This window comes from Pygocentrus nattereri, chromosome 28, assembly GCF_015220715.1.
Source record: "Pygocentrus nattereri isolate fPygNat1 chromosome 28, fPygNat1.pri, whole genome shotgun sequence".
NCBI classification, from domain to species: Eukaryota; Metazoa; Chordata; class Actinopteri; order Characiformes; family Serrasalmidae; genus Pygocentrus; species Pygocentrus nattereri.
Genome location: NC_051238.1, coordinates 3,721,381 through 3,738,655, shown reverse-complemented (window position 1 = coordinate 3,738,655; position 17,275 = coordinate 3,721,381). Strand labels below are relative to the sequence as shown.

Sequence of the window (17,275 nt, the reverse complement as noted above, 5' to 3'; positions counted from 1 at the left end):
AAGAAGTCCTTCAGCATTCCTCAGAGAGAGATCTAAAGCATGATGTGAGCGATAAATCAGAACTTTTTCCAGTGACAAAATGAATAAATTCACAACAAACATGCGCAGACGGCAGAAAATGGTTTCACTCGTTCTTCTTTCTCTTTTTTTTACTCTCTCGTTCACCCTCCCCTTCCCCAGCGTTCGTTCACCCCCTCCCTCCTCCTGTTATATAACCGCCGTCTGGCCACATTCCACGAATGCACTTCTTCAGGGGTGGTCGCCATAGCAACAGGATGACGAGCATCTCCAAGTCCTGCCCATGCCCGCCTCCCGTTGGTTCCTGATGGGAAAGCCTTGTCTCTGATTGGTCAGCGCACACGCTGCTCAGAAGGGTCAGGATAATGTGGAAGAGCTGCTCTACTGACACACTTTTGTCCAAAGCTGAGGGGGGGCGGGGGCGGGGGCGGGGTTGGGGAGGAGAGGCCTTCAAAAAAACTGCAAAGCCTTTTAATCTGATTGGTTTTTTCTTTTTTATTTTCATTTTAGCTTTAGGCCCAGTCCCATTTCTTCTTTTAACCCCCACCCCTTGTTTTTGAGAGTCACCATAACCCCTTGGAACTGAGTTACAGGGCAGTGGTTGAGATCTTCCTCTATGAAAAGAGGCCCTCAAATAAAAGAGCATCACTTCATTAACAGCTACCAGCGCTGCTCTGTAGGCGACCCTGCCCGTCTGCAGGGACAGCAGAGGAGGGGAAAGTTCAGCTCCTCACTGCTGGGCTTTAGTTACATTTAGGGATCATACGCCTTCAAAGAGGGGGGCAATTATTTATTATCACCCCCCCCTAATTCTTCAGTGATATGAAGCTGAAGTCAGAGATTCTCCAGATTCTCATTCAAATTTTCCCGTTCCACCTTAAATGGTGCAGCAGTTAAATTCTGGCACTTCAGGCGTCAGAACTGCCGGACTATTTAAGGTGGAACGGGAAAGTTAGCTAGCTACCGAGACATTAGCATGCTATTACCGATTTTCTATGCTGGTTATAAAGAAAAAGACTAATGCACTGAAACGGCGTTAAGCTATGATGACACGATGGTTATAATAATTTTTAGCTGTGAAAATTCTCACATGTGTGGGTTTCTCTGGTTACTTTCTCTCCATCTTGCCAGTTTGTCTGTTTTTCTCATATCTCTCAGTTTGGAGTCTCTGAAAAACCTCCGTTTGTAGCCCCAACACTTCACCCTCTCCCTCTATCTCAACAAGACTCGGGACACCCCACCCCTAGACGTGAACACGCAAAACAGAGGGGTAGGGCTCAGTGGTAGGGGCGAGGGGTGAAATGGGATGGGGCCTAAATCCGAACATTAAAGCATCACATTTTAAATTTTTTAGCTTTAACAGTGCAAGAGTCCATACATGGTCCATATGTCCTCACTCTCTTAGCTACACAACACTTTCTGAAGCCATTAATTACAGTGAATCTTCAGTTGCAGCAACAATTAGACTCGACTAGTCGATATTACTACAGCAACACATTACAAAGGCCTTACGATAATATATTATAAACTAAAAAAATAAACATTATGTTTATAGTAGATACCGAATAATTCATAGGAGCAAAATATTTCAAAGTAGTTACTAAATAATTAAGTAGATGCTGAATAAGTCTAAACTATTATTAGTAATAGTTCTATACTATTTTTAGTAGATACTGAGCAAAAAAGTGAACTGGATTGTTATGATAAACCATGAGAACAATACTTTCACTGTGAATCAAAAATCAAGGTGTGTGTGTACATATCGCTGTTGTTGGAGCAAAACCTTTCATCTCCAAAATGTTAAAAATGGAAAATAAATACTTCACTTTTAATGTAATATATATATGTGTGTGTGTGTGTGTGTGTGTGTGTGTGTGTGTATATATATATATATATATATATATATATATATATATATATATATATATATATATATTACATTAAAAGTAAGGTATGATTTTTCCTTCTCCTGTAAAGTTACCATTTAGAAGATACAAGGTTTTGTTCCAACAGCAGTGATAAGTGTGTGTGTGTGTGTGTGTGTGTGTATATATATATATATATATATATATATATATATATATATATATAAAGAAATACATCAAAAATACAAACTAGGATATAAAACAACCAAAAAAATCTAAAATATTGTGATGTCCAGCTGCCTCTTTGATTGACCTGATTGGTTGAATAATTAACTAAACTACTGAAGTTCTCACAACGCATGAATACTGAGACTTTACGCATGACAGCCACGCTTTTATGGTTCATAAACAAGATACACCTTTTATCTTTCTGTGTAACAGCTAAAGGAAAGAGACGTGGCGGGACGGATCATCAGTTTGATCCTGAGGAGGTTCAGTAACTTACACTTGACTTGTGGCAGCACGTCAAGAATTTGAGCGCCTGTGCCGGCGACTCGGAGCGAGCTCATAAACCTATTTTTAAACTCTGGCACCCCAGCAGCGTCCAGCCGGGACGTTATGAACAGGCAGTGGGTTAAAGCCGTTACATTAACATTGCATGTCATTTAACTTTGACACCTTCTGTGTCATCGCTGTTCAAACCCTTTGTGTGCCAGGTAAGAAGAATACAGCAGTTCTCTGACAGAGACAGGTGCCTTCAGTACATCTTTGCCTTTGAAATCTGTGCTACAGCCTGTATCATCTCCACAAAAAAGCCCTGATCGGTTGAATGGGACGCTCTAGACCAGAGCCTAAGGTAACCAGGCCAAGTGCCAAGTGTGGGCTAGAGGCGCATAAAGCCCCCCCAGCACTGGGCTGTGGAACTGTGTTCTCTGGAGTGATGGAGCTCCATCCAGCACCTCTGGGATGAGCTGGAGTGGCTGATAGTAGCACAGATACATACGAAAGTAGAGCTGGGATCCATGTACATTAACATTAAAGAGAAATATAATATGTATTTATTCAGCAAATACAATAAATGAATGTAATCATTTAAAGGGTACTTTGAGTGTTCGTGGAACCCTTAGAGAACCCTTAAAGAAACATCATGTTTAAGACTGTAGGGCCTGGCCGCTTTTGTGGCCGATACCAAATGAACACTCAAAGTACCCCTTGAACGTTTAAAGACTGATGGGGAATGTGCTGTAGATGGTTCTATATAGAACCTTTTTGAAAAGGGTTCTAGAGAGCACCAAAAAGATTCTTTTACTGTTATGATGTCAAGCCTGTAACAGTAGAAAAACCCTTTTTGGTGCTAATGGAGCCCGTTCAACATTCTATATAGAACCGTTTCTTCACTACAGAACCCCCGAAGAACCTTCTTTTTTTTTAGATCTGAGGTCTGAATCCTGATTTAACAACTCAGCAGATGTTTATCATAGCAGACATGCTTTAGCTATTAACATCTCTACTCTAGTTCCTCGGAGTCTCTTTCCAGGAACGATGAATAACACCTCGGTGCTAGTCAACATCTCTGCACTGCAAAAAACGGTCTCTCGTCAAGTACAATGATCTTAAATATAGCCAAGAAATCCTACATGTCTCCTGTTGGTGTTGTTGTAAGCTAAATTTAAGATTATTCAACTTATTTCTAGATATTTTTACTTGTTTTAAGTCATTTTATCAAGTAAAATTATCTCTGTTCTGGCAGATAACTGTGCTTTGTTGTAAGAAATGAGCTTGAAATGAGCAAAATGATCTGCCAATATAGTGAGATAGTTTTACGCAATAAAATGAACTAAAACAAGTAAAATAATATCTGGAAATAAGATAGAAAATCTTAAAATAAGTGCACAACTATCTCAAAATGGGAAATGTTAGATATATGGACTACATTTAAGATCATTTAACTTAACAAGGTATCATTTTTTGCATTTAAGACCATTTAACTTATTTCTAGACATTTTTGAACTTTAAAAGTAATTTTATAATTATATAAGTAATCGAGTAAAACTCTCTCACTATACCGGCAGATCATTTTACTGGTTTCCAGCCCTTTTCTTAAAACAAGCACAACCATCTGCCAGCATAGTGATAATTTTACTTGAAAAAATTACTTAAAACAAGTTTAAAAATATCTAGAAATAAGTTAACTGGTCTTAAATTAAGCCTAAAATGAGCTCCACATGAGAAATGTTAGATTACTTGGCTATATTTAAGATCATTTTACTTGACAAGAGACTGCTGAGCGTTTCCGAAGGCAGCCGATAACGGTAATTCAAGTAAATGTGCCAGTGAACATCTTTGAAAGCCTGTTTATGTCTGAATAATCATGAAATATGTTTCAAATGTGTGATTCTATATTACGCTGCTGAGCTTTTTAGTGCCAACACAAGCTACAGTGGCAGTGGCAACAGTAAGTAAGGCTGCCTGTGTCAGAATTGTGCAAGCGGTCAGTCGTGTTGACGTAATACAGTCTATTCACGCAGGTTTGAACCGAGTCATCGCCTGTGATGCTCAGCTCACGTTGCTGGGTCTCAACCAGGTCAGTCTTTGTTTATCTAATTCAGTCACAATCAAACGAGCAAATCAAGTCCAATCAATCCAGCGCAGTTTCATTTAGCACGTTCGCAGAGGCCGGCGTCATTCCAGAGAAAACTAATTAAGGTGAGATTTATTAGAGTGCCGTGCTTATCAAGCAAGAAGCTGTAAGTAATCTAGATTTTCTTATCTGTCCTCTCTGTATGTCAGTCAGTCAGTGTGTCAGCGGCGCGTCCAGCTCTATAAGCTGCCGCGCTGCAAAAAAAGCCGAGGACTTTGGCCTCTTATCGCGTTTTAATCAAACAAACCGGCAGAGCTTCAAAGGTCCTGTTTACCTTGCACTCTGTATTTGCATAACAGAGCGCAGGACCTAACCTACAGCCCCTGAAGCTGGACAGCAGCGTGGACAATAGCATGATTTGTTCACTGTATTGTGATACGTTACGCCACAACACACTTTACATGTACATGATACACTCTAAAACGATGGTTCTTCAAGGGGTCTTTAGTAAAGGCAGTGGTCCTATTCTCTACAGGGTGAAATGGTGCTTCAGATTGATGGAGAATGTGTTTTGTATGGTTCTATATAGCACCAAAAAGGGATCTTCTATTGTTACAAGCTTGCTTTGTAGCAATGGCAGAACCGTTTTGGTGCTACATAGAACTATTTTCAAAAAGGGTCTATACAGAACTATCTACAGCACATTCTCCATCTGAAGAACCCCTTTTCACCACGCAAAGAACCACTGAGAATTTCCCCGTTGTGGGACTAATAATGGACTATCTGATCTTAAAGCATGGACTTATGGGACCATGAGTTCTAAGTAGGTGAGTTCTAAGTAAATACACACACACACACACACACACACACACACACACACACACACACACACACACACACACAAATAGGACCATTGCCTTTTAGTAGAGAAAGTGTGTAGGTACAGTCTGTACTTGTAGAACTGCATCGACCTTAAAAAGGCCCATATACAGTTGTATGTAAAAGTTTGTGCACCCCCGGGTCAATAGACGCATTTCTTTTGATTATCTAAGTGAAAATAAGAGGCCGCATCCTCTATAGTGACCACACTACAGCACATTCTTATGCACTGTGACTGTTCATTTGCTGAACATATCAGAAATATATAAAACATAAAAGTCGTTCTGTGCGAACGTTTTTTAGATTTTATTTCATTTTTTACCCACAATAAACAGAAATTGTGCACTAAAATTAGCAGAAAAATGCAGTATTTCACTGTGTGTCCTCTAGCGGACGTGTGGACCCACAGACTGACCTAGAGCCTGACCTATATACAGCTGACAGTTGTATGTGCAGTTATGTACAGTAATTATTATTCTGTTCATCTTATTTTAATCTAGATTTTTCTAAGCAACAATGACTTTTTCTTCCATTTCATTATTACTTTTTTCATTTTAGACATATTTATTTTTATTGTTAATTTGTTGTTACTAAAATACTAATATAATGTACTTTTAGATTTTTTTAGCATTGTATTATTTTTCTTTTCTTTTCTTAAAAAAAATTATACATAGAGAGAGAGAGAGAGTTTTTTGGGTTTTTTTGGAAGCAGCCCTTTTCCCCAAACAGCGTGACTCTGTGTCCAGTGAGAGACGCACTAATGAACTCGGTCAGATAGATTATGCTACCACACCATGTAAGAAACACTTTTCAGTGTTTTAATTCAACTAATTTCTTACTGTTACTCTGCTAAACAAAAATGTGATGTTCCTCGTTAGCACATTTTTTATTTCTGACCCAATTTTGTTTGTTTTGTTGGTTCCTGCCCTATTTTATGGTTATCGTGGTGAATTTAGCCATCATGATAAACTATATAACTTTCTGAGCATATTGTGGATTTCATCAAACCAAAAGACCAAAGCACACACCAAGAGAGCATCATTAGTCCTGTTCACCTGTACGTACTGCAGTGCAGTGTGTGAAATGTGGAATAAAAATCATTCTCTACCAGCCGTTTTAAATGTGGTAGTATGAGTGCATCATGTCTAAGGCCCAGTCCCATTTCTTCTTTTTACCCCTATCCCTTGTTTTCGAGTGTCACCCTAAGTGCTTGAGATCTTCCCTCTGAAATGAGGCCCTCAAATAAAAGAGCATCACTTCATTAACAGCTACTAGCGCTGCTCTGTAGGCGACCCTGCCCGTCTGCAGGGACAGCAGAGGAGGGGAAAGTTCAGCTCCTCACTGCTGAGCTTTAGTTACATTTAGGGATCATACGCCTTCAAAGAGGGGGGCAATTATTTATTATCACCCCCCACTAATTCTTCAGTGATGTGAAGCTGAAGTCAGAGATTCTCCAGACTCTTGTTCAAATTTTCCCGTTCCACCTTAAATGGTGCAGCCATTACATTCTGGCACTTCAGGCGTCAGAACTGCCGGACCATTTAAGGTGGAACGGGAAAGTTAGCCAGCTAGCTAGAGAGACATTAGCATGCAAATTCATTTTTAATGCTTGTTATGAAGAAAACAACCATAATTCACTGAAACTGCATTAAACTAAGATAAAACAGTGATTACTGTAGTTTTTTAACAGAGAAAATTCCCACATTTGTGGGTTTCTTTGGTCTTTTGTGCTCCATCTTGCCGGTTTTTCTTCTTTTCTCATAACTCTCTGTTTGGAGTCTCTGAAAAACCTCCGTATGGAGGGTCATGTAGCCCTTACACTTCGCCCTGCTGCTCTATCTCAACATAAATTGGGACACCCCACCCCTAGACGTGAACAGGGGGCTACGAACTAAGTGGAAGGGACAAAATGTCATGATATATATTGTGAAAATGTTTTAACGTATCGTGATACTTCAATATTTGCTGTATCGCCCACCACTATGACACATGTTGTTTTGGCCTTGTCTCCCCCCTCCTTACTGGACAGCTGTGTCTCCTGGGCCCCACTGCTCTGAAGGGTAAAGAGACACATATCTGTCAGAACAGGTGTGCCCAAGCGTGTATATGCCACAGTGTCAGGGCAACAGCGCTGAAATTTCCATACTTGGTATAGGCATGGTTGTGCCAGCGTCTGAACATATAAGCTGCATGCAGCGAGGAGCGGTTACACACATTAGCCACAGCTGCGGCCTTCACGGCTTAAATCACATGTGCTGTATGGACTGTTTAGCTTTTTTCCCCTATTGTGAACACGTCAACAGATGATTGCATAATCTGCCATTTCTGAGTACAAATGAGAAAAACTAACACAAGCCACTTGCTAAATAACACACTTGTTATAACAATTATTGTGTAATTGTGTTATAACAATAACAACCACAGACAATGATTTCAACATTTTGAAACTTGGTAAAATGATTGGAAACACTTTTACAATAGAAGCCAACAGGCAAAATAAGAGAACCATAAATATGATTCATAAATATGACACAAGTCCGTATATAGAACCGTACATAGAAGTTGCAAAAACAGCCAACTTTGAATGCACTGTTTCTGTGATGTCATGAAAACCAACACATTTACACATATCTGCATATTCAGTCCACAGCAGTTTAGCCCTGCCCATTCACACAGAAGTTATAAGGAGTGTTTCAGCTCGACCTACCTCTTAAATGAGATGCGGTTAGAACACTGCTCATTTACATATATCAGTCTTAAGGATAAAATAGCAAAAAATCTGGTTTAATTCTAAGCAATAAAGAGAGAATTATGGCCATGTAAAACTGAGCTAAGCTGTTTTTGGTACGTAAACATTCCAATAAGCGCACAAAATGCAACTCCTTCCAGGGTCTGCAGGCCTATCTTGACAATCTGTTTTCAAAACAGTTTAATGGACAGTCATAACTTTTCTTCCACTTCCCTCTTCCAAGTTGAAGTAATGGAACACAGAAAAAAAGGGACACAGCTTGATAAACATCAGCAACTTCAGCTCCAGCTGTACGAGTGTTCCGTTTGGGATGGTTTTAACAGTAAAGTCTCATCTTACCGCAATTTTCCACATTTAACAGCTAAAAACGTAGGAAATGTACCAACACTGTTAAGCCTTGGTGGGAAACTAAAGGGTTAAATTCTTGAAATAGCCAACAGAAAGCAGTCCAATCAGGACTGTTTGCTCTGAGGTATCTAGGTAGATTCAGTCAAGTGAGCTCCCCCATTGGTTTGGACATCAGGAGCTGGACAGAAGGCCTTACACGTTAAAGTAACCAGCAACATAATTAGGAACTTAGTCCATAAATCAATCAATCATGCTTTGATTTATGATGAGACCAATTTTGGGGTAAAAAACATCACTCCAGCCCTTCTAGAAGTTCTAGATACATTACTGACTGTGAAACCGAAAAGGACCAGCAGTTCTACGCCAGGGCTCTTTACTGAGTCGCTAAAACTGACACGTATAAGCTCAAATATATTGCTGTTGTCGGAAAAAACCTCGTATCTCCATTCTTAACATTTTTCAGTTTTTCGACATAATTTGAAAACACTTGTTGTCCTTTACGTTGTATGTGAATTTAATGATGAATGGATCAGAAGAAATGACCTAAAATTACTTGGAAAAACGTCTTGTTCCATTGACTTACATTGAAAGTAAAGTAGGTTTTTTTCCTTCTCCAGTAAGGTGAGCAATCTGGAGATACAAGGTTTTCTTCCAACAACAGCAATACATTAACATCTGTTACAAACTTCAAACAAAACACGGCATGTCTTTTAGAAGCTTTAAATGTTGACGTTTAATCTAGAACAGGTGAAAAACGTGTGAATTGCTCCTAGCTTAGGGCTAACATAGTATTAGAATCACACAGGCATGCTAGCAGAAATGAGCATTTCGAGTTCTGAGCGAGATTCGTGGCCCAAACTGAGGGCCAAGTTCTGACTGTCACAGCCATAGCTGCTGCTTAAAACCAGACGCCTGTGTTTGGTAAAATAAGCTGGTGGAATGACACCGCAGGTTCCTTAAATATGCACAGAGGGCTTAAGTAATTCTTCAGTATAAGTAACGCCACAGAAGGCCCCGGATCGGGTGTTATGAGGTGGCTGTTGATGGTTGTTGATTATCTTGATGCATGGTGGCGTTGGGTAGCAGTCACAGATTACCTGCAAAACCCCTCTCCACTAATGAAATCTGGCCGATCCACTTACCCCGACTGATTTTCTCTCGGTCACTCAATTCATATGAAGAGCTGCTCCACAAAATGAAGGACAATCACTTTTACATGTTTAAAATGTTACAGATTAATGAATTGACCCCTTAAATGCTGAATAATTCATATTATATATACACACTGGATAATTCATAGTAGATAATAATTCATAGTATCGCAATATTTGCCTGAGAAAGCAATCATGCCAACCCCGCACATGGCCTAGAAAAAGACGACTGCCATTTAGGGCTGCGCTTAACAATCATTTAAAAATATACCAGGATTTATATCGCCCCCTACACTTCCTGTAGCATATTACAATCTGTCAAAATGACCACGTGGATCATACGAACATTACACAACATTAAACTTACTGACTTCATCAAACTACTCGCTGTAGTCCTAGTGCAAATAACCATGTAAGCATGTTGTACTCGCTCCCAAAGTGTTAAATCACAAGCCTATCCGCCTTAAGCAAAGACCAGCGTCCTTTAGTGCATGTTTGTAATGGAAAAAGAGAAGTAGGCAGAGCCGGTTGAGTGGCTTAGCCCATATAACACTCTGCCAACAGCTCAGGCCGGAGCAGCTCAATGGGAACAAGAACAGGTGTCAGAACACCTTAACGAAGCTCACGCAAAATTCCTGGACAATTATAGACCACAGAGGGCTCACAGCATGGCCACTCAACTGGATTAGGGGCTCCAAGACTGAAGGGGAAATAAAACTAGGCCTTTCCAGTGGATCATGTTCTACAGAATAGCAAATATGGACAGGAGACCTTGGTTACAGAACCTTCGTTCATGGTTTTAGGTGACCATCTCTTTAATGATGTTCTTTGATTTCGATAAGAGGGCACATGGTGTGACACTGCCAAACATAATAATAAACAAATGTATTCCAGACCATCATAAAATGCTTATTCTGAACGTTTCTGCAGTTTCCAGGACTAACACACTGGTTCAATGGACCAGGATGGACTTCAGTGTTGGCTTGGTGTGACCTGAGTGCAATAATTGGTCACGTAAAGGTGGACAACAGGACTGGAGCTGGGTAGCTAAATGCAGTGTAACAAAAACAGAAGTCTGAAACTTCATGCTGGCACTCATATCAGCCTCAACGATCACTTGGAATGAGAAAAGTTTGGGAGAAAGCCCTAATGTATGAGCTGTACCCCTTTCGGAAGGTAAAAGGACTGTAAAAAAGCGAGATAAGTCAATGTTTCACTGCATAGTCTGTTATAATTCCTGTTAGCCTCCCTTATGGATGGGCAATATGATAATAGGTTGTCATCATCACGATAATCACGATAATCCAGAGTGGAGAATTTTATATCAAACCACTGTGAATGACTTTGTCTACATCTAAAAAATCTAATCGTGCACAAATTCTGAAAACTCACTGGGGGTTATCCTTTAAAGGGTATTTTTGCAGGTACCAAGAATAACAAAAAAAACTAAAAACGTCCAAAAACTGTTTCGGTGATGCCTTTTGTATTACGCAACTGGCTCGTAAACTTAAGAAAAAACAAACATCGTGATGCACATCACGCGAAAACCACTTTTTATTTAGTATCGTGATGTTTTATTTTTCGCTATATCGATCGGCTGCTGTGACACCTTTCCGCCGGAGTGGCGCTGTTTCCCCGCTTTCCTCTCCACCAATTTTTATACTGTATTTAATGTAACAAGGAGGCTTTGTCACTTTAGTCGCTTTTAAAGCATTTAAACAGCCATGACAGTGGACGAACAGCATGTCGCCGGCTACTTCAGACCCATTCCCCTTTCTGTTTTGTCCGTGGTTTAATTCCCAGTGACATAAGTAGGTCAATAGAGCATCGAACGACCATCGATGAGTGCCACACTCTCAGGGCGGCCATAGCGAAAGCGAGGGGTCGAAACCAGCAACACCCGCACACTTTCCCACCTTAAAACTCCTTCCAACACTCACAGACCCTCGACAAACCTTCCCCATTTCTCAAACAAGGGCTTAATACACTTGTTAATGCGTTATAATCCCCAAAACATGCGACCTAAAAAGTCTCCGAAGCTCAAAACAACAACATGGCGGTTAAGTTAGCACGCGATGCTAACAGAATAATCAACAGCAGCGTTGACGTTACGATGAACATGCAGTGAACGCGTCGCGTTAAAATGTCGGCTTTCTGCTTGAGTGCGGGGCGAAAACTGTGTCAGTAGGTGGCTAAATATAGTTTTAATCTCACAGCTTGCCTCTTACATAATCTGAGTTGGCGCTGTGCACTTCCAAAAACTTCATCGGCTTCCCATTCGCCAGCTTACTTGCTCGAATTTTCCCGTTCCACCTTAAAACAGCGCAGCAGTTACGTTCTGGCTGTAGCACCAGAGCGTAACTGCTGCACTATTTAAGGTGGAACGGGAAAATTCGAAAAAGACGCCGGCGAATAAGAAACTGACTCCAGCTTCGCGAACAAATAAACGCGCGATAATAAAAAGACGAGCTTGTTTTACTTGTTGAAAGGCTTAAATGTTGATCTGACTGACTTTAAACAGCTGTCATCGCTATTTGAGACTGTTTTTAGCAAGAATGCACCGGCAAGTGTACAAATAGCATCCACACTGTTCAGCAAACTATATTTTACACGTTATCGCCTCCCAGAACTTACCTCTCATCTTGATGCCAGGTCTGTATTATCTGCGAACAATGCAACTCCAGGGCATCTGAACGCCGAGTGTGCGGATCAGGTGAAGCGTTCGGGGATCCGGAGCCGAGCGGAGCCGAGCGGAGCGGTGCAAAGCGCAGAAGAAGCAGCTAAAGCGCATAAGTTTCCCCGAAGCCTGTCCGTCTACGCTAGAACCGAGCAGACCGAGCGGATCTCGGCCCGGTCTCTCTCTGTTTTTATTCCGATGCACTTAAATGTCGTCGTCGTTGTTTTGTTTTTCTTGCGTTCATGCACGCGGTGCAGTAAAGTAATGCACTTCTCCTTCTCCTCTCCCGCGGCTTTGCCCCTCTCTCTCTCTCCCTCCCTCTGCCTCTCTCTCTCTCTCTCTCTCTCTCTCTCCCTCTGCCTCTCTCTCTCTCTCTCTCTCTCTCTCTCCCTCCCTCTGCCTCTCTCTCTCCCCCTCCCTCTGCCTCTCTCTCTCCCCCTCCCTCTGCCTCTCTCTCTCTCTCTCTCGCTCTCATCCTCTGCCTCTCTCTCTCTCTCTCTCTCTCTCTCTCTCTCTCTCCCTCCCTCTGCCTCTCTCTCTCTCTCTCTCATCCTCTTCCCTCTCTCTCTCTCCCCCTCCCTCTGCCTCTCTCTCTCTCCCTCTCTCTCTCTCTCGCTCTCTCTCTCCCTCCCTCTGCCTCTCTCTCTCTCCCTCTCTCTCTCTCTCGCTCTCTCTCTCCCTCCCTCTGCCTCTCTCTCTCTCTCTCTCTTTCTCTCTCTCTCTCTAACCTACTTTCGGCGCGTGGACTCTCACATGATCTCGCGCTCGACCAGCCCGCCTCGTGCCCCCGGGTGTGTTGTGTGAGAAACTATGGCAGTGTGTCACCCAACCACAAGCACTGTGGGAATGCGCTCGCGCCCCACTCTGCTCCTGTGGAAGCTCCTCGCGCCTCCGCTCGTCTCCCTCGAGACGGCCAGCCGGCAGGGAGAGAAGATGAAGACGAGATCAATGCGAAACGAATCGAGGTCAGAAGGTCAAACACACTCGACTCAGTAACAAGCAGCTAGCATGTCTATATTCAGCATTGTGCGGAGCCCCGCTGGTGACGTCCTTGTTAACGCGTGGGAACGAGATCCTAATGCGTGGCCACGACTTATTAAGGCGTGATTGCGGCTTACTAAGTCATGGCCATGCATTAGGACCTCGTTCCCACGCGCTAATAAGGTGACTTAATTATCTTGTGCCCATGCCTTACTATGGAGCCCCGCTGGTGACTTCCTGTATAAATAAAAATAATGCGTGGGAACGAGATCCTAATGCGTGGCCACGACTTAGTAAGGCATGAGCGCGAGAGTTGTATCTCATTCCCACGCTTTATTAAATTGTGGCCACTACTTAATTATCTAATTCCCATGCCTTACTAAGTCGTGGCCACGCATTATTTTTTTTTTATTTCTGCAGGATGTCACCAGCAGGGCTCCGTAACGGGGCTCCGTAAGGGGGGCATTGCTATCTCTCAGATAGTAAGAGTATATTGGGCCACTGCTGCCCCACTGATGGCAAAGCTGGAGGCCCACTGGCTTTGTGCTCGGTGTTGTCCAGCTGGCCATCCAGCAGTTAAGCAGAGCATTTAGACAAAGCGCCACTTTTTCTTCATTCATTTTCCACTCACAGTCCAGTTTCCTAATTTGTCTATCATTTCTTTCTTCCGTTTTCCTTTATAAATTAGTTTAGTATGTCGTTTTAGCAGCAATAGGCTGGTTATACAGCTGTAACAGCTGTAAGTCCAGTCATTCGTTGTTTCTCTCAGCAGTTAGTGGCATGTGTCTTAGTTTCTCTTCCGAAATAAAAGGCCGTGTGCATTTAAAATCAGGTTGAGGAGATTAAAAAAGACGGATCTTCAGGGGTTCTTAGTAATGGCAGTGGCTCTATACAGACCCATGAACACCCAAAGAAGGATTTGCATGTTTAAATGGTTCTTACCTGGCTGTTCTCTGCACTTCAAACAAATGAAGGTGCTTAGATTTTTCATGATTCAAATATATTGGCGTCAACCCAATTCTCACCAATAGAGGCAGACTAGAAGGCGGTGTTGGTGTAAGGCAGTCGCCTCAGGGGGCAAACAACAGGTGTAGGATATTAAAGTGAATTTGTTGTGTTTGTTTATTATTTATTATTACTCATTTTGGACTCCTGGGCTCAAATTAAGAAAACATCTTTAATCCAGGCCTGAAAGTGAAGGAAAAACAGTGCATTTGATACCTTTATGTCATCTGTGCAATACTCAGTACCAAACTGTACTGTCCATATGTGTAATAATAATAATAATAATAATTGTGTGCAATAACTCAGAGGTGCAATAATTTGAACTTTAGTGTGTTTCATATTTATTATCACAGCCACTTTACTGTGTTGAAATCTCATGTACATATTGCAAATTTCTCTTTTTGTTTTAAATTATTAAAGTGTTTTATTCTTTTATATAAATGGTTGCAACTGTAATAACTGCAAGTTCCCTCTGGGATCAATAAAGTATCCTGATTCTGATGAAGGGCGTTTGGTTGTAGTTTAATCACATCAGCCTGGATTTAGCCTAAAGAAGGTTCAACACTACAAATATAACAAAGACCTGAATTTTATGACTATAAATACTATCGAAATATAGCCATGACTATGAAATGACTGGGCTACCGCTATGAAATTGTAACAAATATGGGAAAAAATTACTTTAAAAAGTATTGTTTTGCAGTTCCAGTTGGGAGACATGGTGATGTGGTGGGTGGTGCTGTCACGGCAAGGAGGGCCTGGGTTCGATTCCCCGGCCGGGCGACCAGGGTCCTTTCTGTGTGGAGGTTGCGTGTTCTCCCTGTGTCTGGGACATGCAGTCAGGCCAACTGGACATGCCAAATTGCCCCTAGGTGTGAGTGAATGTGTCTGTCTGCCCTGCGGTCGTATCCTGCCTTCCGCCCGATGACAGCTGGGATAGGCTCCAGCATCCCCGTGACCCAGAAGGAGAAGGTGTGTGCCAAGAACCTGCAATCAGGTCCAAACATATATGAACAAAAACGTCTCTACCTTAAAAATAACTGTAGATACTGAATAAGGAGCCTTATGATGTAATAAGGCTGGGATTTTAAGGATGAAGTATCCTTTAAATAGCATTACATAAAATCTAATGATAAAATGACTAATATTACACTACTAGACTTCAGTTTCTCTTCTATGCATATTATACATTTTTGCAAAAATGATCATGTTAAAAAAAGAATCTCGAGAGGTGAAGAGAAACCGGAGAAATGAGCATCGCAGATAAGATGGATTAATAACACTGAACAGATGCAAATATCACTGCGTCTCTCACGGGTCTGTAAACACCAGCAAACACAATCAGATCCTCATCTGTATCAACAACTCATCAAGTGTCATTAGAGAGCACTCACCTAACAAAGCGTGTGTGGACGAGAGACAGAGAGAGATAGAGGGAGGAAAAGAGAAGAGGATAAGAGGTGAAAGGTGACAGAAGTGAGAGCTAGAGAGAAGAAATAGAGTGTCAGAGAGATAGAGAGAGAGGGGGGAGAGAAGGAGATAAAAAAGGGGGAAAGAGAAAACGAGAAAGAAGAAGGAGAGAGTGAGAGAAGTGAAAGAAAGAGAGAGAATGGGAAAAAGGGACAGATAGAGAAGGAGAGACAAAGAAACAAAGACTGATAGATGAAGAAAGAAGCAAGAAAGTGAGAAAGGAAAGAGATAGAGAGCAGGGTGAAAGAGAGCGAGAAGAGAGAAAAGGAGAAAGAAGAAGGAGAGAGAGAGGTGATAGTGTGAAAGAGAGGAGAGAGAGAATGAGAATAAGAAAGAAAGAGGCAAAGAAACAAGAAAGAAGAGAGAGCAGAGAGGAACAAGAAAGATGAGATATAAGAAGGGTGAAAGAGAGAGAGAAGAGAGAAAAGGAGAAAGAAGGAGAGAGAGAGGTGAGAGTGTGAAAGAGAGGAGACAGAGTGAGAGAAGTGAAAGAAAGAGAGAAGGAGAAAAAGAGAGACAAAGAAACAGAGGGCGATAGATAAAGGAGAAGAGAGAGGAAAGAGACGAGAGAAAGATGCAGAGAAGGGTGCAAGAGAGAGAGAAGATAGAAAATGAGAAAGAAGAAGGAGAGAGACAGAAAAGGAATAGAGAATAAAGAGAGGCAAAGAAACAGAGAGATAAAGAAAGAAGAGCAAAGAGAAAAGAGATATAAAGAAGGGTGAAAGAGAGCGAGAGAAGATAGAAAAGCAGAAAGAAGGAGAGAGAGAGAGGTGAGAGTGTGAAAGAGATGAAGAGAGTGAGAGAAGTGAAAGAGAGAGAAGGAGAAAAAGAGAGACAAAGAAACAAAGAGAGAGAGGGAGAAAGAAAAGACAAGGCCCAGGCTGGCTAAGTAAACACAGTTCATTCTAACAATGTCTTTGATGAAAACAAATAGCAAAGATAAAAATAACAGAGGCAGTGAATGAAAACAGTTGGACAGAAGTGCGTGAGTGAGTGAGCGAGCGAGGGAGGGAGGGAGGGAGGGAGGGAGGGAGGGTAAAATGGAAGGCCTATGATGTAACCTGGGAGTCTCTATTATGAAAGGAGGAGAGGAGAGATTATAGTAAGTAGGTTAGTGGAACAAGACTGGAACTGAGAGGGCTTTGTCACCCCTCCTCCCTCCCTCTCTCTCTCTCTCTATTCCCTTCTTCCGCACCCCCACCCTCGTCCACCGATTTGTTTACACCGGGCATCCTGTGCCTGTTGTCTTGTGTTTCTTGTTTGTTTTTTTCCCTCTCACTCTTCCTCTTTACAGCTCACACCGTTCCTCACTGCGATAAGAGCTTTTCTTTGTGTCCCTCTTCCTTTGTGCCGAAGGCCCCATTCTGAGTGTAATGTCTCTGTTATAACCCACACCTTGGCCTTTATTCTCTTTTATAGTCCCTTTCTCTCCCACCTCTTTTCACCCGTGTGAATCTTTTTTTGGCCTGTGTTTGGAAAGGCCTCCCGGCGCAGGATGGAAAATGGGGAAATTTGAGGAAATTATGACCAAATCCTGAGCAGAAACGCAGC

At 41.9% G+C, this 17,275-nt stretch overlaps 1 protein-coding gene across 1 annotated transcript in view; it reads right to left on the bottom strand.

The window, feature by feature from the left end:
- The window catches only part of rorca (RAR-related orphan receptor C a), a 32,129-nt gene extending 19,548 nt beyond the window's left edge, over positions 1-12,581 (bottom strand). Inside the window, exon 1 of the mRNA XM_017725446.2 lies at positions 12,226-12,581. Within this exon, the coding sequence (XP_017580935.1) occupies positions 12,226-12,232 (7 nt within the window). The 5' untranslated portion in view covers positions 12,233-12,581. The remainder of the gene's footprint in view (positions 1-12,225) is intronic.
- Between the last annotated feature and the right edge of the window lie 4,694 nt (positions 12,582-17,275).